Source organism: Ailuropoda melanoleuca, chromosome 6 (genome assembly GCF_002007445.2).
Source record: "Ailuropoda melanoleuca isolate Jingjing chromosome 6, ASM200744v2, whole genome shotgun sequence".
Lineage (NCBI taxonomy): Eukaryota > Metazoa > Chordata > Mammalia > Carnivora > Ursidae > Ailuropoda > Ailuropoda melanoleuca.
In genome coordinates this window covers 18,544,244-18,569,299 of record NC_048223.1, presented here as the reverse complement: position 1 = coordinate 18,569,299, position 25,056 = coordinate 18,544,244, and the positions used below count along the sequence as shown (strand labels likewise).

General features: G+C 43.2%; 1 protein-coding gene across 2 annotated transcripts in view; it reads right to left on the bottom strand.

Moving 5' to 3' along the window:
• Nucleotides 1-25,056, bottom strand: part of OXNAD1 (oxidoreductase NAD binding domain containing 1) — a 39,186-nt gene that overhangs the window by 1,709 nt on the left and 12,421 nt on the right. For both annotated transcript variants that reach the window (XM_011219917.3, XM_002915354.4), the window contains 3 exons: nucleotides 15,513-15,619; nucleotides 7,318-7,459; nucleotides 466-708 (listed from right to left, as the gene is read on the bottom strand). In XM_011219917.3, the coding sequence (XP_011218219.1) occupies nucleotides 466-708; nucleotides 7,318-7,459; nucleotides 15,513-15,619 (492 nt within the window). The remainder of the gene's footprint in view (nucleotides 1-465; nucleotides 709-7,317; nucleotides 7,460-15,512; nucleotides 15,620-25,056) is intronic.

Here is a 25,056-nt window from a genome sequence, read left to right as displayed (position 1 = left end):
CTTTTGTTCATCCCCGCAGCTGCAAAGCAATCCCGAGTGAAAGCCTTCTCCTGTCAAATGCACTTCAACAGACAGAGCCGATGGGGGTTTCATTCACCCGGCGGGGGCCAAACCGCGTGCCCCTCAGCTCCTCCTGTAACACGCGAGCCCACCCGTAGGTCTGCCTCCGCCGATGCTCAGGGCTGTGGCCACCTTTCCATTCATCTGCCTCCAGATTCAGGCCCACCAACCCCGTCCTGTCCTGTCCTGTCACTTTGCTGGAAGCTTCCTCAACACTAGCTGCTTCACTGTCCTAAGAAGCGTTGGTTAATTCCCCGTCTGAACGTGATTTAGCCATGCCAAGCTTTTTGTTGCAACAAACCCTTGTAGAGAAGACAGAACTCACGGAAGAAAGTTCCGTGGAAGATTCACACCCTGCCACGAGTTTGATAAGGGCAAGCTGGGAAATGTCCGTCTCTGCCTTACCTTAAACAGGAGCTCACTGGTATTTTGTGCGCTGTAGAATAGCTTTACTGTCCCCATCTCGTAGCCGCTTCCTTTGTCTGCCCGCTCTCGGTGGAGGTCAGCCGCGTGCCGCAGGATGGACAGCAGAGGGTTAATTCCCACTCCTCCTGCAATCAACACGAGGTTTCTAGTGGCGTCTGCAGGCTGCGGGTCAAAGAAGAACTCTCCACCCACTCTCACGGCCACTTTGGCATCAAGGGTACACTACAGCAGGACAGAAAAGACCCGTAAGTCCTTCGTGGCACAGTCTTACGCCTCACGCTCTTCTTTAAGAAAACGGACAACATCTACCTCCTGCATTTTCATCAGTGTTGAGGACTATTTTTACAGCCGGCTCTCAATTGTCCCAGGGCCCTGTAACTGGTTCCACTTGTCCATTATATAGGCCATTCGCTACTCTGCCTTTGTGATCCATACTGCACAGCCGCTCCAGAACTGAGAAGAGGGGACTCCCTCAGTCATTGTGCCACTGGTTCCCTTCTAAGGTGATGAACTGGGCTGTGGAAAGAGGCACTGGACTCGGGACAGCTCTGAAGCATGAGTTTCCTTTTCTGTGTGGTGCTCGTTTTCCGATCAAGGCCATGGAGCTTAGACAGGCGGGATGGGGCAGGTGTCATCACACTGTGGCGGCCCTGGGCTCATCAGAGAAGACTCTGGGTACCAGCGGGGGGTCCCTCTGGGTCACCAGCAGGGCACAGCCAGAGCCACTGCGCAGGCCCGAGGCTGGCTCTGAAGTGCTGTTCGGTTCTGTTTGCTTCTCTCCGGAGTGGCAAGAAGAGGCAGCAGAAGCCTCACTCACCAGGAAGCGACGACCACAACCCCCCCCCGGCCAGGGAAAGCACCTATTTGGTGAGGTCACTTAGACCAGAAAAACCACCAGAGCGGAGTGCACTGGTTCTCCACGGGGGTCACAGCGCCCCCAAAAGGGGGTGTTTTGAAAACACGTGGTGATACTTTTTTATGGTCACGATGGTTTGGAAAACCCAACTGGCATTTAGAGGACAGGACCAGAGACGCTAGATATCTTGTGAAGTTAGCAGTGCCCTGGAGCTGGCTCCCACTGAGCTGATGGTTAAATTTTGAGGAATTTTGTGAACCAGTTTCTCTCTTTTTTAAAAAAAAATATTTTTTTTTATTTGAGAGAGAGAGCACACAAGCAGAGGGAGCAGCAGGCAGAGGGAGAGGGAGAAGCAGACACCCCGCTGAGCAGTGAGCCTGACGTGGGGCTTGATTCCAGGACCCTGGGATCATGACCTGAGCCAAAGGCAGACGCTAAGCCACCCAGGTGCCATGTGAACCAGTTTCTACTGGTAGTCTGAAATTGGCCACTGAGGGAGTATCTGCAGCATAGAAATCAGCAAATGCTGCAAGTCACGACTTTTTGTACTCAGCTGGTTTAGCAGCACATCATTATCGCCAATGCACAGGACTGCCCCATAGAAACTTCTGAATGGCCCGTGGGACATACATGGAGGTGAAAACTGGTTTGTAATGATCTGAGACTAGAGCCTAACTCATTTACAAAACATCCAAAGCATTTTGTGTACGGATCTAGTGGAGTCTGAATTTTCCAGAATGTACTCATCGTGTAGATTATACTCTATTGTATCCAGAACATTACCGAGTATGTTCCCTGTTCTGGCCAACCACATCCCCCTGGTAACATGCATGTGTGGCTCTTCGTCCCCACACAACAGCCTGTACCGTTTGCCTCCGCAGACAGCGTACGCACGCTGTTTCTACGCTGAGGAACAGCCATCTGACTACTCCATTCTCTCTTCTGGTTAAGATCTGCCCAACCAGTGATCTAGTGAAACACGTAGTCTGTGATTAGAAATCCCCCCCCCATTTTTTTAATTTCTCCATGGCATTACACTTAGAGAATTAGGCCACCAACAAAACAAAACAAAACAAAACAACCCTTTCATGTGTTGATTACATTAACTTTGGATTTCATTTCAGAGTAGTTCTAGAAAGACGGCATTGGATCTGACAGGGTTGAGACCTCTAATTTGGAGAAAATGTACTGATGTAGGTGTCAGAAGTCTGAATTTTAATCACAGCCTATGAAATCCATCAAGTTCCTTCATTTCTCTGACCTCTGCTGCTGCATCTGTTAAATGGGTACCAACACTTGTCCTGCTCACCTCACAGGGCTGTGGTGGCCATCACATGGCACCCAGTGGTGAAGAACTCCTCGCTGGCATTGAGCTCTATTATAGGAGGGGGTTTTAGTCACTGAAGCTGCCAGGAAAGAAAAAGCGCTGGGGGTGCCTGCTCCCTTCTTCCCCGTCACTAAAAAACAATCTAGAACTAAAGAAATTTATATGAAGAGCAAAGGTTTGTTCATTACTTGTTCCTGATGTAAATCAATGAAATGAACTCCCTCCTAAGAAGCAGTAAGTTATCATGTGCTTTTTAAAGACCAAGTTCTCAGAATTCACTCCTTGGCACCCTGCATGGCAGGGAGGCAGCTAAGTACTTTTTGACATGAATTTAATTTGGGGCTTTACAACTTACAGAAGAAGTTAAATCTTAAGAGTTCGTCTCAGAGAAATATAAGAAAAAACAAAAATTATTTTAATTCACAAAAGACGTCCTTTCTGGTAAAGAACTATCAAATGAAGGGAAATCCTTTCTCTGAAGTAAAAGAAAAACATCTAAACTTAACAATTTTAAATATGTGTGCTGTTTTTACATGAAGATGGTTAAGTGGGTTTTCATTTTCGACAAAAGAAATGAGCAGCCAGGGAGCACTCTGTCAGAAGTAAGTACCATCTAGGAATTACTATACTGGCCACCAAAGTGCTTTAAAATGCCCCTTCTTCTTCAAAAACAGAAACTATGGAATGAGAAGTTCTGCCTAATGATGCCAACAGATTTAATCTCCCTGTCCCCTCCCTCCTCATCTTGTTTGCCTGTATACCTCTTCTTTATCCGTAAGAATCAAAGAGTAAAAGTGACTAAGATATGCGAGAGAAATCATTTTCTCCAATGGTCATCTTTAGCAGGATTAGTAATGACAACAAAGCCTTTAGGGTACTGTTTTTAGACACCAGAGTACTTTCAAAACCCTAAAGTTGGCGCAAAAAAAAAAAAAAAGTGCCTGTCATCTCCTTAGTGACAAAATAATTTTACACAGATCTATCTTCTCATTTGCCAGCATATGGAAAGAATGAAAAGCCATCTTTGTCTTTTATTGATCAATAAAAGCTGCCAAGGCGGCATGAACACAGCCCTCCGTGCCGTACGCTGTAATACGGAAGTGAGTAAAAGGACATTACCTTCGATTACACGGCCATGTTTTGGGTATAGATTTTCTACTTGTGAAATAAACAACTTTTCCACAGCAACGGGAGCCCAGCACACAATAGCTGTCTAGAACCCTTCACCCTGCCAGGAGCCTGAGCCAAAGCAGATAAAATAAAGGAAGACATTTATGGCACTTTATCCCATGTCCCAGCAGAGCAGCCTGCTGCTACCCAGACACTCACGTGCCTCCATTGTCCACTCTAATAGCTTAATACGACAAATCCTCAGGAGGAAAATAGCCACCTGAGAATGGTTCCAAGAAAAATCTGACTTCATAAAGGCTGTCTGCAACTCCCACGGGCAGAGCGGAGCAGGCACTACAATTAAAATGTGCATTCAAGCAATGCCACTTGGAGATTTTCTACAGCCTCTAAGAATAAGTTCCTTCACTGAAATGCCAATGAGGCATGAAACCAAGCAGGGAGCTGTGGATCAGGACCAGGTCAGGTCACGTGGGAGGCAGATAACCGGAGGGTGCTCGTGGCACTAGAAGCCAAAATGGCCAAGCTCATTGTTAACCCTGGGCAAAGGGCACGTGGAAACCTTGCTGGTCCCACCCCCACAGCATTTTTTAGAGACTCAGGATACAGCCTACAGACAGCAAAGGGTAGAAAATCCGAAGAGAATCTAAAAAGGAATGAGGCAGCTGAGGACACATGGAAGGAATGACTCAGAAGGTCGGAGGGTAAAAATGTGACAGGATACATACACTTAGAATGGAAATGCTAAGGCAAGCAGCTGCCTTATTCTGAACAGATACAACTTGACATGTAAACCATGATTAGAATAGACATTTTTTATGCCCATATAGATTTAAAAACCTTTTTAAAAAAATTATCCTACAGTAAAACTTTTTTGGGGGGTCGGGGGAGGGAGGATAGTTCTGTGGATTTTAACACACACATAGATCTGCCTAACTACCACCAAAACCAAGATGCAGGATAGTTCAGTCACCCCCAAAACCCCCCTCTGCTTTCCCTCTATGCTCACACCTTTCCCTACCCCTAACCCCTGTTAACCACTCATCTGTTTTCCATCATTGTGTTTCTGTCTTCCAGAGTGTGACAAAAATGGGATTATAGAGTATGTAACCTTCGAGACTGGCTTTTTTCACTCACTATGTGGCCTCTGAGACTCACCCAAGTGGAGTGCATCAATGCTTCGTCCATTTTTACTGCTGAATATAACAATACGTCATATGAATGGATCACAATTTGTTTACCCGTTCACCTCTTGAGGGACATTTGAGTTGTTTCCAGTTTTTGATAATAACGAACAGAACCACTATAAATGTTCACGTACAGGTTTTTATATGAACAGAGCTTTCCGTTTCTCTAGAATAAAGATCCAGGAGCAGTATTACTAGGACTTATGATAAATGTATATTAAATTTCATATACAAAGCTACCAAAATGTTTTCCACATTGGCAGCAGTGGCTGGCATTCCTGCTAGAATATAAGCTTTATAAAGAGTTCCAGTCACTCCACATCCTTACCAGCACTTGGTATTGTCACAATTTTTAACTTTAGTTGTTCTAATAGGTGTGTAGAGATATCCCCCTCTATCCAGTTTTAGTCTGCATTTCCCTAATGATGGTCAACATCTTGTCATTGCTTACTAGCTGTCCTTATATCCTTTTTAGGGAAGTGTCTATTCAGTCTTTTGCCCATTTTTTTTTTAAGATTTTATTTATTTATTTGACAGAGATAGAGACAGCCAGTGAGAGAAGGAACACAAGCAGGGGGAGTGGGAGAGGAAGAAGCAGGCTCATAGTGGAGGAGCCTGACGTGGGGCTCGATCCCATAACGCCGGGATCACGCCCTGAGCCAAGGCAGATGCTTAACCGCTGTGCCACCCAGGCGCCCCTCTTTTGCCCATTTTTAAATTATGCTTGTTTTCCTTCTGCTGACTTTTGAGAGTTCTTTATGCATTCTGGATATTATATATCCTTTGTTGGATATCTGATGTGCAAATAACTTTCTCCAAGTCTGTAGCTTGTTTCTTAAAATTCTATTAACAGTGTCTTTTGCAGAAAAACGTTTTTAATTTTGATTAAGTCAAATATATCAATCTCCTCTTCTACAGATCTGGCTTTTGGTGTCACGTCCTAACACACCTACCCTCAAGTTCAGAATATTTCCTATTTTTGCCCCACATCAGGCTCCTCTGCTTTGAGCCTGCTTCTTCCTCTCCCACTCCCCCTGCTTGTGTTCCCTCTCTCGCTGGCTGTCTCTATCTCTGTCAAATAAAAATAAATAAATAAAAAAAATAAATAAAAATAAATAAATAAAAATCTTTAAAAAAAAATTCCTATTTTTCTTCTAAAATTGTTATGGCTTTGTGTCTTCTATTTAGATTTATAACCTATTTTGTGGGAATTTTCAACACAAAGTAGGACACTTAGAACAAAATTGTTTTTGTTGCATATGGATAAACAACTGTTCAGCACTGTATACATGCTGAAAAGGTTATCCTTTCGCCACTGAATTTCTTTAGCACTGTTGTCAAAAATCAAATGGCCATGTGTATGCTGGTCTACTTCTGAACTCTTTATTCTGTTCTATCAATTTATGTGTCCATCCCTTTACCAATACCACACTATTTTAATTACCATAGCTTTATTTTAATCTTAAATTTGAGCAATGTGATTCTTGCCACTTTATTCTTTTTCAAACTGTTTTAGCTATTCTAGTCCCTTTGCCCTTCCATATAAATTTTACAATCAGTTTATCTATAGCTACAATATTTGTAATGGTACATCCCTTTCTGGCAAAGGAGATAAGAAAATGTCTGGGATGGGATGAAGGTTTTTGGTAAATACAGAAGGCACACTCAGGAAATAAAAGGGATGGTCAAAAACTAAGAAGACAAAAACTGATTTGAGCTGAGCTCATTCTTTGTTATCAGAGTTCTCAGATGTAGTGAACAGTCAGCTTCCGGAGGACTGTGTTGAGTCCTGTGGTGAAATAGAGCTATTAGCAGCAACCGTGGATTCCCTCTCAGGACCCCATGTGAGGAGCTCTCCAGAGGCAATAGCACCATGGATCGAGCAGCGCTCAGCTCCGGGCAAGCGGGATGTAATCAGAACTCGCTTCCTTTCCAAATGACAGAATGATAGTTCAATTCCTTTTATTGAGGATAGTCAGGATAAAATAATCTGATTTATAGATTTACCATTTACAAGACATACAGACAGAGAGCCAATGTAAAAAAACTTACATATAAAGTAAAATGTTTCAGTACTAAAGTAGTGTTCAACTGAACACTGGGAACCCGAAAGCAGTTTCAGATCCCAAAGCATCTCTGAGCCTTCCTTACCGCGTGAAGAAGATCCTGCCTCTCTGTTATGGAGCCTGACTTCTGGATGTGGGGGAGCTCTTTATGAGCATGTACCCTTCCCACTCAAGCCAAGGTTTCTTAAGGGCATTAAGTGAGCTGAACACAAACCTTGTGGGTAGGCAGAGATGCCCAGATCTCCAAGTTTAAACAGCTTTGCTCACCTGATTGTGAATCCAGAGAGCAGGAGGGTGGTTCGTATATTTCACTGCCAATTCTATCATTCTCTCTTGTTCTAGCAGTCTGGGGCTGGAGCATATTGAGAACCCACCAACCACAGAGACTCCTGGGATAAAGAAATCAATCCTAAAAGGAAAGGCAAATAAACCTGTTGTTGAAGCAATTTTAAAAGTGGGCAACAAGATAAGTAAAACCGACAAACTTTAAGCTAGTTAAGAAAAAAAGAGGGGGCGCCTGGGTGGCAAAATGGGGCGCCTGGGTGGCACAGCGGTTAAGCGTCTGCCTTCGGCTCAGGGTGTGATCCCGGCGTTGTGGGATCGAGCCCCACATCAGGCTCCTCCGTTATGAGCCTGCTTCTTCCTCTCCCACTCCCCCTGCTTGTGTTCCCTCTCTCACTGGCTGTCTCTATCTCTGTTGAATAAATAAATAAAATCTTTAAAAAAAAATAAAAGACAAAATTAGTAAAATCAAGAATGGAAGAGGGGACATCATCGCCAACCTTACCAAAACAGGGAAGATTATTACAGCAATTCCATGAACAACTGTATGACAAAAATTCAGACAACTTAGATGAAATGGATACATTCCTAGGACAGAAGTTACCAAATTGGACTCAAGAAGAAAGAGAAAATCTGAACAGACCCATAACAAGTAAATAGTTTCAGTAATTTCAAAACTTCTAGAAAGAAAAGGATAGGCATCACTGGTGAATTCTACCAAACACTTAAAGAATGTGAATCTTTTACAAACTCTTCCCAAAAAACAGAAAAGAACATTTACCAACTCATTCTATAAGGCCAGTATTACTCTTCTACCAAAACCAGACAAAGATATAACAAGAAAAGAAACTACAGTTCAATATCCCTTGCAAATATAGATGCAAAAATCCCAGGAATACTAGGTTGGCTTAACATCTGAAAATCAATCAGTGAAATACATCACTTAGTAGAATAATGGACAAAACCCAGGTATCATTCTCAATAGATGCAGAAAAGGCATCTGGCAATATTTAAGATGCTTACATAATAAAAACACTCAACAAACTACAAATAACTGGGAACTTCCTCAATCGAATAAAGGACATCTACAAAACAGCCAACATTTAACGGTAAAAAGCTACAGGTTTCTCCCCTAAAGACAGAAACAAGACAAGGATGTCTGTTCCTACCACTTCTTTTGAACGTTGTACTAGAGGGTCTAACCAAGGCAATTAAGCAAGAAAATGAAAAAAAAGGTATCGAGAGGAGAGAGGAAGAAATTGCAGATGACATATATATATATAGTTGTATATAAAAAATCCTAAGGAATCTACTATAAGGATATTAGAATAAGCAAGTTCAAATAACGTTACAGACTGCAAGACTAATAAAAATCAATTCTATTTTTATTCACTAGCAGTTAACAATCTAAATGTGAAATTAAGTAAAATAATTTTATTTATAGTAGCATAAAAAAGAATAAAACAACTGGGAATAAATTTAACAAAAGAAGTATATAAGACGTGCATACTAAAAACTACAAAACATTATGGAGAAAAATTTGGGAAGATCTAAATAAATAAAGAGATCTAATGTTCACAGACTGAAAGACTTAATAATATTAAAATTATACTCTCCAAATTGATCTACAGATTCAATGCAATACCTATCAAAACTCCAGCTGGTTTCTTTGCAGAAACCGGCAAGTTGATCATAAAATTAATGTGGAAATTCAGGGAACTCAGACTCACCAAAACAATCTGGAAAAAGAACAACAAATCTGGAGAACTCACACCTTCTGATTTCAAAACTTACCATAAAGCTACAGTAATGAAGACATTGTAGTACTGGCATAAGGACAGGCACATAGATCAAGGACAAAACTGCAAGTGCAGAGGTAAACTCTTAAAAATGTGATCAATTGATTTTTGACAAGGGTACCAACATAAAAGAACAGTCTTTTCAACAAATCTTGCTGGGACAACTGGATATCCAAAAGTAAAAAGAATGAAGTTGGACCCCCACCTCACACCATATATAAAAATTAGCTCAAAATGGGTCACAGACTTAAAGGTAGGAGCTTAAATAACAAACTCTTAGAAGACTTACACAGGAGTAACTCTTCATGGCAATGGTTACTTAGATGATACCAAACACAAAGGTCAAAGAAAAATTGGAGAAATTAGCCTGCAACAAAATTAAATACTTTGTGCTACAAATGATACCATCATTAAAAGAAAACCCACAGAATGGGAGGAAATATTTTCAAATCATATATCTGCTAAGGAATTTGTATACAGAAAATACAGAAAAATTTGTATACAGAAAATTGGATTTGTATGAGCATCTCTCCAAAGATATATAAATGGCAAATAAGCACGTAAAAAGATGTTCAACATCGTTAGTTATTAGGAAAATGCAAATCAAAATCACAAGAGCTATCACTCCATACTCACTAGGATTGATGGCTAATTAAACTGACAGTAGTATTAGTAAGCATCTTGAGAAACCAGTACCCTTATATACTGCTCGTGGGAATGTAAAATGGCGTAGCCACTTGGGAAAACAGTTTTCAGTGTCTCAAAATGTTAAACAGAGTTACCATATGACCATCAACTCCACTCTTAAATATATACCCAAGAGAAATGAAAATATATGTCCATTCAAAAACACATACATGAATATTTATAGCAATATTATTGATAATAGCCTAAAAGTGAAAACAATCTAAATTTTCATCAACTGATGAATGTATAAAGAAAATATGGTATATCCACAATGGAATGAAGTACTGATACATGCCACAGAGAGATGCACATTAAAATTATGTTAATAGAAAGAAGTCAGTCACAAAAAGGATCACCTATTGTATAATTCCATTGATATGAAATGTCCAGAACAGGCAAATCCATTAAGACAGAAAGTAGAACAGTGGTTGTTGAAGCAGGTGAGGATGGGGAGTAAATGATAATCAGTACAGGGTTTCTTTCCGGGATGAAGAGAATGTTGTAAAATTTTGTTGTGTTGATGGCTGCAAAATTCTGTGAAAATACTAAAACCCACTGAACTGTAAACTATAAATGGGTGACTTTTATAACAGGTATAGTATACCCCAATAAGATGGTTTTTTAAAAGTGTAAAAAAAAAAGAAACAAAAAAAACACAAAAAACAAAAACAATAACAAAAAAACAGGCAGCAAAAACTCTTCCACTGACATTTTACAAATTAAAATGCTGATGTGACCTTCTAAGTTCCAAAAGTCTTGTGTTTCCTTTTCTTCTAACCATATTCCTATAGTCTAGAACTGTTGCAAGTTTCAAGCCTTTGATACTTCTATGCCAGAGAAAATCTTTTTTGGTGGGGATTCTAGGAAATGCAACAAACCTAGTTATGACCAAGAAAAGAAACATTTATTTGAACCTGGGATCACAAAAAATTCTCCTACCAATGTCTAGAAAACAAACATCTAATCTAGATGTTTTTCAGCTATCAAAGAGCAAAAGTATCATTTATCCCCGTTATTTTACAGATCCCTAGGAGCCTTACATGAAAAGCACACGATGTTCTCTACTGATTTGATTTATGACCTTAAAAGATGTTCTCTTCTGATCTTTGTCCTTAAACATCTGGACATTTTTTTGAGTCTTAAAAAACCAGTTCTGGATTGGAAGTGCCCCAGAAAAGGTCCCCAGCCTACTTTTGCCTACATTCATTTGATTCTTTCCCATCAGTTCTTGATTTCCTTCTCATTTCAGACAAGATATAAATCTAAAAAGACTATAGTTAATATTAATACAGTTGCCGTATGCTTTCAAAGAAAAAGTATAATAATATCTCCACAGCTTCCATGTCTAAAAAAATAAGTTAATCAACGAGCTACTCTTGTGGCTTCATCTCCTGAACTATAGCGCCCTCTGCTGCTTGATGTTGATAAAGACCATTCTCTCAGGTGAGTGAAAGGAGAGAACCTTCTCTAGTAACTTTGGGAAGCAACCTTTAAAAAAAAAAGGACCCCTTCATTAAATGCTACAGAATTCAAATGACATAAAAACTTCATCTGAATGGATTTTTTAAAAAATGCATGATACATATTTAATAAAGCATCTGTCCAAGAAAAAATGAAGTTTTACACACACACACATACACGGACACACTTAAAAATGCCCTTTGCGAGATCAGCATTTTTGAAGCCAAGAGGTGAGGCACCGACTACACTCTCATATGAGCGAATATAAGAACCGCGAGGAAGAGCCTAATTCTGTAGTGCAGCCACATATCCATATCCACCTGTGACACACAACTGTCCTGCCCACAGATGCACCCCCCGGGCCTGGCACAGAGCAGACACACAAATCGTGGCCGAATGTCAATGCTTTACTACGAGATCCTAAAACTCTTCAGTCCGCAGCTGGAAGCTCGGAGCCCCTCCCTCATCCCTTGTGCGAACACTACAGACAGCGCCCGCTTACCAGGTACAGGCACCGTGGTCAGTGCTGGAGGTGAAGATGCAAGTGTGTGCACTCCTGCCCTCAATAAACACCCTAATCAGAGGAAAACTAACAAATAAATATAATGACATGGGCCATGACAAAATCTGCTTAGAGGAGAGAAAATGCCCATCATTTGAGACCTGTCTGGAAGAACTGGTACTTAGTGAGGATTTCTTCGTAGCTCCAACATATGTTATTCTGATTTCATCAGGAAACTACTAATAAGACCACTATTTTATTTTTTAAAAATCTGCTTGGAGGGGAGGAAAGCAGAGAAGAAGCAGTCAATTCTCCAGGCATGGAGGAACTGACAAAGACTTCACAGAGGAGTCTTAAAAGACACATAGCACTCGCCGGCCAAGCATGGAGGAGGCCACAGTCTGAACAAGGACACCAAGGAATGCAGCACTTTCTCTGTGTGGTCACGTGAGAGGCAGGGCTGCCGAACACGGCCATGTAAGTTAGATACTGTCTACAACGCAGGAGCCCTGCTAGAGGGAAAGGGTCGAGTCTTCTTTCTCTTATCTTACTCCTCTCATCTATCGGAGTCCCTCTCTTAGTCGCTTTCAAACATGAAAACTTATGTTATTTTATATGAAGTCAGAACACACCTTGCTCTTTCCAAAAATGCTTTGGCCTTGCTTCCCCTCAGTCCTGTGCAAGCCCAAGTGTGTGTACTGACGAGGCTGTAGGGGCGCCATCATAGTGGAGATGCGCACGCATCCACTCCTACTTGCCCTGCTGCTCTTCCAAACAACAGCAGGGAAACTGGCCAAGGAACAAAGAATTGGAATCTGTCCCCTGGGCCTCACCAACACAGATGACTTAACTAAGTGAAACACTAGCTATAACAAAAAGCAGAAACAAACTAATAAAATTAAACATTAGGCATTGTGTTAAACACCTGACATATCGCAAGACAAAGGAATATTACTATTCCCTCTTTAAAGGCATGGGAACTGAAGCCCGGAGAAAGGAGGAAACTACCCACATTACAGAGCTAGAAAAGCCTGCATGTGAGTCACGCAGTCTCCAGACCACTAGGCATGTGACACTATGGAAGAGACTCCCTCAGGGGATGGACCCAGCCCACAGCGATGAGTGCCATAGGAACACTGAATCTCTAAATTCAGGCACTCACACACTACGTGAGGACTGCTGGTGGCACACTCCAGCCCCAGGAGAGTATCCCAATCTTGCTATCAACAGGAAGGAGAACTTCTGATAAGGTCAAGAGTGGGACTCACCAGGGGCGCCTGGGTGGCACAGCGGTTAAGCGTCTGCCTTCAGCTCAGGGCGTGATCCTGGAGTTATGGGATCGAGCCCCACATCAGGCTCTTCTGCTATGAGCCTGCTTCTTCCTCTCCCACTCCCCCTGCTTGTGTTCCCTCTCTCGCTGGCTGTCTCTATTCTCTGTCGAATAAATAAATAAAATCTTTAAAAAAAAAAAAAAAAAAAAGAGTGGGACTCACCAAGGAGCTAAGTGCTAGGCAGTGGATCTACTGGTGATAGAAGCCTAAAAGGTTTCATCATGCTCCTGTGAGTGATGGTTTTGAGGAAGTACCTTCTTTTGGCCTTTCTCTTTAGACTGATTTCTTGAGTTCCTGGAACTGGTTTCTCAGTACAGGAACTAGTCCCCTCTGGAGGGTCCAGTAAGAACACAGTATAGCACAGGATGAGGCCCAGAGGTTGATCTCTGGTCTACACTGAAGGTGTCTACCTAGAGCTCCTTGCCCAAAGCTCCAGAGCATTCATTCATTCAGAGGATGGTCTAGAGGCTCCCTCTCAGTTTGGAAGGTGTCAGAGGTGGGCCAGTGGTCAGGAACTCACAGATGTGGGATCATGGCCTAATCTCTGACCCCAAAGATAAGCCCAAGAACAATCTTCTCTTTTATCTCTAGCAGCACTCTACTCTGATAATCCTAACTGTACAGACTGGATTGGCAGCCACATCCATACTCTCCCTCTCCCTGATCCTTGCCCTCTTCCCCAAAATGCCACATGGAGCTTACTACCAAGCTGATGATCTAAGAGAGCACAGAGCAAAAGCCATCCCAGCAACAGCACGGAAGATGTAGACATCGCCAACCTAAGCAAATGGCCATTCTGTAACCAAGAGTCAAATATCCAAGGGAACTTACAACCCCCAGAGCTATACAATAAGTCAGTGGAAAGGGAGCAATCTTTCAAAGGGGAGGTTCCAATGCCAGGAATGAGTGCTGAAGGGTACCTGGCAGGGAAAGGTCAATTCTAAATAGCCAGAGAGGACCACCCTGCCATCTGCCCTCTGCAGCAGGAGTCTGTCAGGCACATTCTGACATCAGTGAGATTACCAGACCCATTCATCGATATGGGGTATGGAACACCAACCCTGAAAAATCTTACCTTGAGGATCACAAGGGAACCCTATTTCCATATACATTACTAAAAATACCACTAGATATTTTTCTGATGCGGGTAACTCCAGTTTGCAAGTGCTAATATACTTGCAGGCACACCAAGGTAGCAGCATTATAAACCAGTGCCCGGGCTTTCTCTACTCAGGAGTCTCGGCGCAATTCAGAGTTGAGGGCCCAGAGACAATGCCGCACACAGGACCCAAACACTTCCACAGAAGGGAAATACGGAAAGACAGATCATTACAATTAAAGTTTCCACTTTTCAATGTAATAACTGCTAAACTATTTTTGAAGGGTAAAAATGTTGCCCGCCCCCCTAAAACAGCCCAAATGCATTTAATATGTATCACTGAACATGTGCAAAGATTGCAGTAAATTGCTTCACAAACGCAAATTATTGCAATCAGCATCTTGTTTTCTAGTTCTAAATTCAAAGGCAAACTATTAACACAAGACTGCTAACTCTTGCTATTATCACACATCCTTCTTCTAACAAAACCACATTTCCAGATGGACTGCCAAAATTAGTCAAGTGACTCCTAAGAAACACTACCAAGATTGACATGCCAGAAATTCACTTAGAAATGAATGCTTTATTTAAATAAAGGAAACATACACCCAAACACACCTTTCCTAAGGAAATACGAGCTGCTTTATTTACAATTCCACTTGAATTGCAACTCAGTGAAGCCATTCGCAGGAACAGTAGGGACAGCTGGACTGTTACCCTGTCAGGATTCTGACTAGTCCTACGTGTCAAATCGGGCAGAATCAGGAGTGTGGTGCAGCCGGGCCTGATTGGGGGATCCTGATAATAAATTCAGCAAAATATTTAAACTCAACTCAGACAAGTGATGCAGGAAATTGTCGAGAGGGTGGTCAGTTCCGTGACCTAACTGGGTATTCTTTCCAGACTGCTGTTTTTACTCTGTATTTGCCATAATGACTAATTTTTAAAAATGTATCAATCCCCAGCAACAAATAATCAAGCAGATCAGATTATTCCAGTGCATTCTATCATAGCAACCATTTCTGAAGAGCATAATTATCAGAGTTATCAGGTCTGTGGCTCAGAACTATTTATTTCAATCTACAAAACTCAAGGTGGCAATTTTCATATACGCCTGAGAAGGTCAAGGGCTCGACACCAAGGCGAGCTCTGAGGCGGGGAAAGGAATCAAATTTGCCATGCCAAATGGGGATGGTCTAGAATTCCTATTCCTCAGGAGAAACAGCTCTCCACAGGAGTCCTTCCATTTGCCAGCACCTTCTTGAACACACAAACGCTACGGAAACAGAAAAGCCACTTACCACTGGCCAGCTTTGAAAGAAAAGTCTTTATCAGCAACAAGCAGGCGGAGCCTCTTCACAGACGGCGACTCAGCAGCAGCCCCGCACACCTTAGCAGCCGACAGGACCTAGAGCCAAAAGATGAACTGTGGCTGAGCTTGTGTGTCTACACATCAGGAACAAACCGTGGCTTTCTGGTAACTTAGGTTTTTTGAAATCTACGAAGATGTGATTTTTGAAAACTGTAAGACAAGGAAGAGCACACGTTGCTTTAAAATGCCACCTACCACCTGCTGAACAGATTCAATTACCTTATTTTTGAGAGACTTGCTGTCATATTAATTGAATTTTATTCTGCATATAAAAATCATCTCTTAAAGGGGCTGTTTAGTAAGTGTTCTTGGTTGAGCATCTAGTATGTCCCATGCAGCAGGCTGGGTCATCTGGGAAGAGCTGAGAGGAAGGGAGCCCTGTGAGCCACCTGCCTGGCGTCCACATTCTCGGTCAGTACGACATACACAAACTGAAACCCGTTGTCAGGTACGAGCCTGTGTTTGTTCTGAGCCTCGAGAAGCCCATGACTGGCTAATTTCAGCAATTACAAGTAAGCACTTAGAAACTTTTTTTTTTTTTTTTTTAGCAATTTCAGAGTCTGTTGAATTTAATTATAGATAACAAATTGGGTTTGTATTCCTGTTTTTGTTTTAATTTATTTTTTCTAATTCAGCGTTGATTATATTGGACAAAATATAAGCAGTCCACAGCCTTTGAACAGTATCGAAAACAGCCCTTTGCTTTAGATAGCTTGAGAAGCACTCTTCTAAACAACATTATCTGGTTTCTAGAAAATCCTAAGGTGTGAGCTAGGCACTCTTCAATGTCATCCACACCTCAAGCATCCCTCAAATTCAAAATGCCTTTACTTCCCTCATTCTTTGTTTTTTTCTACTTTGGGGTTTTTCTTCCTCCTGAAATCTGGGACATTTTCATAATAGGGGAAAAAAGACAATATGACTCTCCTCAACCTCCGAATGCCATTCAACTCCACTTCTGGAAGCAAATGAAAGCAGCAGCAGGTGACCAAAATACATTCTCCTTGCATGGTGTTGGCTTCACGACTCCACCGAAGGGTGCTTTGGAAAGCTGTCAAGATCAATGAACCTCACACCCTAAAGCTGGCTCCTTCAGCCCCTTTCTCCAACAGGACTAGGTCTAATCAAACTACCAGTGGGAGACAACTCTTAAAAACCCACTGCAAGGTTCTCCAGGCGGATGGTGGTCTTCCTCACTGACACAAAACATCTCTGAAAATGTCTTACCTTTCTCTTGCTCCCATAAAATCCTTTGCCTCTCTTCCTCTGGATTTTTGCCAGTCCTCTTTCTCCTCTCCCTGAGAGCAAGTGGGTTGGTTTCCACACCGACCCTCTTCCTGCACCTCTGATTCTAGTCTTGCCCTCCCTCTCCGAACCAGAGCTGCACCCACTCCCACCAGCCCCTTCCTTCAGGGTCACGGTTCCTCTCCTTAGACCTTCTGTTTATCAGACATGATACCTAATGCCATGTGCCTGTCCTAAACAGATCGGCAACAAAACACAAAGCAGCAGCACAGTGTGGCTGCCGAGAGCACAGGCTCTGTAGCCACACTGCCTGGTATGTAATCGTGGCCCCAGCACGCACTTACCAGCTGTGAGGCTCTGAGCACATTACCTAGCCCCCCCCTCGGCTATAAAATAAGATCAACACCTGTATCTCAGAGCTGCTGGGGGGGTATTAAATGAAATAATACGTGCAAACCACTTATAATGCTGCTGGCTCATAGTAAGTACCCGTTAAGGGTCAGTTATAATGTATCTTATTACATTCATGATAATTAGCTTATTGATATTTATTTATTACATTATACACTACACTTTATTCATCTATTGTTATCTATGCAAAACCACCCCAGGGCTGCCACGCAGGACCTCACAGGCTGAGCAGGGCACACCCCCAGGGTGCCTATTCTTTTGAACAACACTAAGGACCTGTAAAGTACAGTGGTCTCTGCACCACATCCTAGCTATTTGCTAGAACAAACTGAAAAGCCAGACTGTCTTTAAGCTATTTTAGAAATCTTGCCTTTAATCTCTGCCTCTACTGATACTTCCTTATCCGACAGAATCTTCTCTCTGTCCTGGACACTCTTGGTAAACACAGGTCACCTGGCTTCTGCTCTCCTGCAACAAGTTCGAAGATGGGTGGACGTCTGCCTGAACCACTGAACTCAAATGTCCAGGCTCAGTTCCCCCTCCGAGCTCCCTGCGTTCCATACTCTTTACCTCCCTTCCCTCCTGAAACATTCTCCTTGCCTAGGATAGCTGACATGGGACTCTCTGGGTCTCCTCCTGCCTCTCCAACCTGGTCCTTGCTCCTTTACCCTTTCTCCTTCCACTTCCTCAATGGGCGCTCTCTCTAAACTGCCTCAATCCCACCCTCTCTCCCACCTCTAGGCCAAGGCTCTGAGGCATTCCCAAAGCTACTAACGCCCACCCCACCTCATCGTTACTTTTCTGGCTCCCCTGTGAGTAACAACAGCCAATGGCTGAGGGGCGTTTATCTCAGGTGTACTCCAGGTGCAGGCTTAAGGGTCTCAAGTACACCAATCCATTCAGATCATATGAATAATCACATTACATCCCAACAGATGCTGTTATCCTCCATTCCGCACAGGAGGAAACGGGAAGGTTTAGGAACTTGCTCCAGATCACTCACGAATGGCTGCGTCAGGATTCAAACCTGGGTGTGCTTGGCCCTTATTCACTTGCTAAGTCCCACCCCAATGGTGAGCTCACTTCTGTGTCCAACTAACTCTACCATATCCATCCTTCCACAACCATTCCTTGAGCATGTGCCGCCTGGCACTGGAGACACAGAGATGGAGACGGCTGCTCCTGCCCACAGGGGGCCCACAGAATCAGCTGCTTTCCATCACCAAGATTTCCATTCAGGACTCATCTTGGACTCAAGACAGTCAAATCCATTTTCAACTGGTGCGTGTGTGCGCACACACACACACACACACACAGAGTCTCTGACTCTCTTCCAGGCATCCTATCCCTAACATGAACAAGTTCCACAAATTCAGCTCCCGTCTTTTCCTCCCCATGCTCACCTGCCAGCATCCTAAGCCAAGAATTTCTTCTCACTTGAACTGCTGCCTTAGCCTCCTTCTTGTCACTCTCAAAGCAGCCAAAAGGTAAATACCGCTACTATTCTGACCTCACTGAGTTACCCTCCAGCTCAAAAACCTTCAGGGCCTAACACTCAACTAAAAAAAAAAAAAAAAGGCCAAAAGGCCTTTGTAGCTTGACCTCTCTTGTATCCCTATGCTAGTGGTCTACCAGCCAAACTGGACAATTCGCTGGTTCTCAAAGGCACCTGACATTTGCCCGCCTCCCTGCCTAGGTCATTCGGCACACACCACACTCTCAGCCCTGTCCATCAACCTCCTACCAGCCCTTCCAGGCCCTGCTCAAAGACTAATTCCTGCCTGACGTTTTACTGCATCTCCGCATCCCCTCAACTCTACCAATAAAATGTTTCTGTCTTATCATACTTAGCACATATTAATGTAACCATCAATCCTCATAAGCATGTCTCCTCCACCACATGAGACCACAAGCCTCCCGAGCTCAGGAAGAATCTACATCTCTACCAACTCCCTGGATCAAGCGCAGGGCTCGACACACGGAGAAGATTCAGTCAGTATTTGTAGAATGAATGAAAACTCTAGTTTAAAGTCACTTAAAAGTTAGTCTCCTGAACAAAAATTAGTAGAAGCTCAGGAGACTTTTGTTGCTTAAGAAGAAAAGGAGGGGTAGGGGTAACCACTACAGAAAATCTAGATTCATGCTTAATATTATGAGACAGGTAAGGGAAGGTGCGATTTCTTCAGTAGAACAGGACTCTTCCTTCATTTGCCAGACACTCTATTTTAAAGATCTTTTATTTATTCATTTGTCAGAGAGAGAGAGAGAGAACAAGCAGGGGGAGCAGCAGGCAGAGTGAGAGGGAGAAGCAGGCTCCCCGCTGAGCGGGAAGCCCAATGCAGGACTCGATCCCAGGACCCTGGGAGCACGATCTGAGTCAAAAACAGCCACTTCACCAACTGAGCCACCCAGGCATCCTGCCAGAAGCTTTATTTTAAAGATCTTATTACAAAACAATAAGATTCATCAGAGGACTCTCCATTATGTTATTAATCTCCTTTTTTAGATTTACCAAAAAGAAGTTTATTTTATAAACATTCATTATTTTCTTTCAATATCATAATCTGTAAAAACATAGCCAAGAGCTAGATTATTTCAGTTATAACATTTTAACTGGCATCTGTCAGATGCATTGATAAAACCAGATAGCTTTAAAAACATCCTCAAGAGTCACCTGGTGGCAGGAAACCAACATTCATTTTTTTTTTTTAAAGATTTTTTAATTTATTCGACAGAGATAGAGACAGCCAGCGAGAGAGGGAACACAAGCAGGGGGAGTGGGAGAGGAAGAAGCAGGCTCACAGCGGAAGAGCCCGATGTGGGGCTCGATCCCGTAACGCCGGGATCACGCCCTGAGCCGAAGGCAGACGCTTAACCGCTGTGCCACCCAGGCGCCCCAGGAAACCAACATTCATAATCACTGAGGGGGAGCTGGGCAGAGGGGCACAGAATCTCAGCTGGAAGGTGAGCATGCTTCACAATCAAATGCTACACTATGTAAAATGAAATCAACAACCATTTGCTAATATTCAAAAATAAAATTCGCTGAAGAAGTTACACTATTAAAAAGTCGTATTTTCATTTAGATAGTCTTTATGAACAAAAATATTCCCAGATGCTTTATTCTTAATGCTATTAATACAAACTGTAATACACCTGTTGTGATTAGTCCTAATAATCTGGGCAAAACTGCTCTAACTGGTCACACAAAATATGTCACACGATTCATGATTTAAAGACATGCCTTCCTATTAACACTTTATTTTATTCAATTAATGCAAATCTACATACTATATAGAGATTTCTAGGAATGTGGGTTAAAAACATTAGCAAAATCTTTTTGAAGGCCACATCTTTATTCTGGAGCTAGTTTCATAAAATTAAGATCTGTAATCATGGCCCTTGTTATATGCCATTCTTTCTTTACTTTTATGAATAAGCAAAACATGATGGAGAAACTATACGTTTTAACATTTGTACTTGTTCTCATGCTTAATGGATCAAAAGATTTCACAACTGAAACCTCAACTAGCCATGTCCTAAGTTAAAACACATGGCAGGAAATGAAGTTTTCCATAAAATAACATTGAGATTCTTCTAGTGTTCAATAAAAAAACAATACATTTGCCAACTTTTAATAGCACACATTTTTAATGGTTTGACGGAGTCAGCATCTAAAAGGAAATTCCATCATACTGATTTTAAAAACTAGTTTTATGTAGGTTATTTTGTTGTCACTGTTGCCGCAAAAGTCTCCGTGCAGGAAATAGGTCTTTCTTTGGGAAACCTAGCTGGCTTCCTCTGTTCATTTCCATTCACTCGTTTGCTGTTTAAAAATTTAGACAAAGCCAGGATTGGAGATAACCTTAAACAAAAATACCATTAGGGCACAGAGAATTTCAGAGTCAAAGGAAAATTTAGTCATTACCCAAAGTAGTACATCACGTTACACATAAGGAAATCAAGGCCCAGAGACATTATTTAAATTGTGGCAGAAAACCAATCTGATGAGTAGGAATCTGACTAAAAGAAACTGGTTTTACTGAAGTGATTTACTGACAAGGAAAGACTACAAATTTCTGTCAACTGGACAACTTCGTAAGTAGCTTCTGCCTGTCCGCACCTCGTCCTGGCATGACAAATGGCCTCTCCTTGCTCCTACGAAAGGCTAACCTGTCCCCTGGGCTGAGTTTCCTCTCTGCTTTCTCCAGTAGTACCCTCTCTCACACATCCCCCCCTTCTCCCTTCTCCGTGAGACACACCGAGCACTCGGATCTTCCACCTCATGTAACGTCAGCCGCAAACACCTGTGTGTAACTAACCACGTGCCAGGCACTTCGCAGACATTCATGCATTCTTTGCAACTACTCTAGAAAGCAGGCATTATTATTATCATTCCCATTTTTTTAAAAAGATTTGTTTATTTTAGAGAGAAAGAGAGCACAAGCAGGAGGGGCAGAGGGAGAGGGACAGAGAGAAATCTCAAGCAGACTCCACTCCAAGATCGGAGCCCAATGTGGGGCTCGATCCCAGGACCCCAAGATCATGACCCGAGCCCAAACCGAGAGTCAGATGCTTAACTGACTGTGCCACCCAGGCGCCCCTCATTCCCATTTTATATATTTGAAAACTGAGGTCTCAAGGCTCAAAAGTGGCAAAGCAGAGATTCAAATCCAGGCATCTGGCCACTGCGCTTTGCTGCTTTTCAAAAGACAAACAAGCCTCTCCCTTAATCCAGTTGTCTGGCCATTTCTCTGCTCCCATTCATATAAAACATTTTCAAAAGTTACATATGGCCCTGGCTCTACTTTCCTCTGTCCCATTCTCTCTCTAACACAGTCCAGTCAGGCTTTTACTCTCAGCAATGCACTACTGGTCATTCTGGTCACCACCATCCATTTTGCTACATCCAATGATGCCTCTCAGCGCAGAGTTCAACGGCTGGCCACTCCCCGCCTTGAGACACTTTTTCTTGGCTTCTCCAACACCCTGCTGACTTCCCTCTGGCCTCGTTGGCCCCTCCTCTTCTGCTGCATCTCTAAATGTTGACACACCCCCAGGCTGAGTCACGGGTTCTCTTCCCCTACTCTCTACATGGCTAAAACCTTTTATTTCCAGCAGTGAACTCCAAATTCATATATCCAACTGTTGATTTGAATTTCCATTTCAAACAACATATCCAACACAAAACTCTTTTATCTCCCCAAGTCTCTTCCTTTTTATTATTATGGGAAATTGAAACATACAAAACTAATAGAAATAGTATAATGAATCCCCATTGTACCCATGACCCAGATTCAACAGCTGATATAGCTGATGAAACTCATAGCTAATCTTGTTTCATCTATAACTCTACCCACATTCTACCCTCCCACCCCAGATTATTCCAAAATTGAGCACGTGGTTTACCCTCCTCCAACTTTTCTTCTCCATCTTAGCAAATATATGCCACCATCATTATCTACTCAGATTATGCAAATCCTAAAGCTAGAAATCTCTTGGTTTCTGCTCTTATTGCACCCACTACAGCCCTTTCACCCCCAATCTGGGAATACCATCAGGCCTCCCTCTATCTTGGATCCACCCACTGTTCTCCATCCCCACGACTACCACCCTACTCTAGGCCACTGTCACTTCTTCTGGGACTGTGTCCATAGCCTCTAGCTGGTGTCAAAGCCCAGCTGAAGCCATATTCTACTGAGCAAACAGGTGACCCATTTAAAACGTAAATCATATGGCATTTCCCTGCTTCAAACCTTTCATCTCCCTCAGAATAAAATCCCAACTCCTTATACAAACCCACAATAGTTTATACAACCTGGGCCCTGCCTACCTCTCATCCTACCACCTTCCTCTGAACACGCCAAGCTCATTCCTGCCACAAAGCTTTGGCTCTCATCTGCTCCTCTGCCAGAAATGCTGTGCACGTGGCTGGCTCTTCCCTCCCGTCTTGGCACCAGTGTTGCACACCAGTTTCAAACAGCACCCCCGCCACCAGCCATTCTTGCCTCCCATGACACCACTCTGTTTTATTGCCTTCAAGGACATCTGGCGCCTGACGTTCTCTGGTTGATCTGCACCAGCATGAAGCTCCACACAGAGCAGCGGCTTTACCTGCTTCAGGCACTGCTGTATTTCCTGCACCTGGAACAGGGCTGCGTACCCAGCAGGCACTCAAACCAACTGTCTGCTAAAATAAAATCTATTTCACTGGACTGGATCCCCTAGGGGAAGAATGGAAACCAGACTTGCCTTTTAGATGACTTAATATATTAAACAAAAGTGTGTCCGTGAAAAGCACTGACACTACACATTTTATTTATTTTTTAATTTTTTTTAAAGATTTTATTTATTTATTTGACAGAGATAGAAACAGCCAGCGAGAGAGGGAACACAAGCAGGGGGAGGGAGAAGAAGAAGCAGGCTCATAGCGGAGGAGCCTGATGTGGGGCTCGAATCCCATAACGCCGGGATCACGCCCTGAGCCGAAGGCAGACGCTTAACCGCTGTGCCACCCAGGCGCCCCTATTTTTTAATTTTTTATTATTTATTCATTTGAGAGAGAGAGCATGAACAGGGGTGAGGCTCAGAGGGAGAGGGAGAAGCAGACTCCCTGCTGAATGGGAAGCACGATGTGGGGCTCGATCCCAGGACCCCAGGATCATGACCCGAGCTGAAGGCAGATGATTAACCAACTAAGCCACCCAGGCGCCCCCACACATTTTAGACATTAACAAGTTCCGGGCAGTGCTGGAAAGTATCAGTACAGACAAGTCCTCATTTTTCACAGCTCCTACCTGCATAGAATCATACAGTACATGCGCATTACCACTTCATCTCTTGAGATGGAGGCCATCACCGTTCCTACTTGAAAGTCACTCATCCAAGGCAGTACAGGTAATCCGCCACAGAGGTGGGATTAGCGCTTGTTTATTCTCCTCGGTAAACATGTAATGAGGGCCTACGTCACATGGGCACTGTGCTGGACGCTATGGCTACTACACTGCCACACGGGGCCTTCCCCCAAGGAGCTGCCCTCCCTGCAGGCTTCCATCCGGGGCAGAGTGACTCATCCATCCTGAGGAGCCACAGGCCAGCTGCCAAACCACCACACGACACCTCCCTGGAAGTCTCACCAAAAGACTGGGCCCAGGCCCTCCACAAGCCGCACAGCTACCTGTCCATGGTGGACGCCTGGGGTCTCTCCCCACCATGTTCCACTGTCAGAGCTGGCAGTGCGGGGAGGCTGGAAGGCCAACTACTGCTCATCCCAGGCTGGATAATCTCTCCAGGGCTCTCTCTGAGACTCTGAGAAGCACAGCAAACTAGGTGTCCAACTGTTAGACACATCCCATATTAAAGAGACGCCTGCCCCTATGCCCCCAAGTTAAAGAAGGCCATTCCAGCACACAATCTGCCCAGAATGTGTAGGTGATGACTAGCAGAGAATTTTAAGGTTCAACTCAGGACATGGTCCAGATCTCCAGCTAAGCAGCTCATCCCACTCAAACCCAAGCCTCCGCAAAACCACAAATCAAGCAGACTATTAGCACTTGATAGTCAGCACGGGGCCCATAGGGTCCCCAAAGGTCTCTGTCCCAGGAGCCCAGCCATTTGACTTTATTAACTAACTACTATGCCAGCCCCAACTCTCTCGTTACTTATATCCAGTAAATTTAAGTCACGTTTTGATTTGGAGCAGAGATGAGGATATGTGAAATTTATCTTCCATTGCTCAATTAAACTTGGTCTAAATCAAGTGTCACATTGTTCTGTTGTAGAAAGAAAAACCAATTTGATATCAAACATGTGAATTC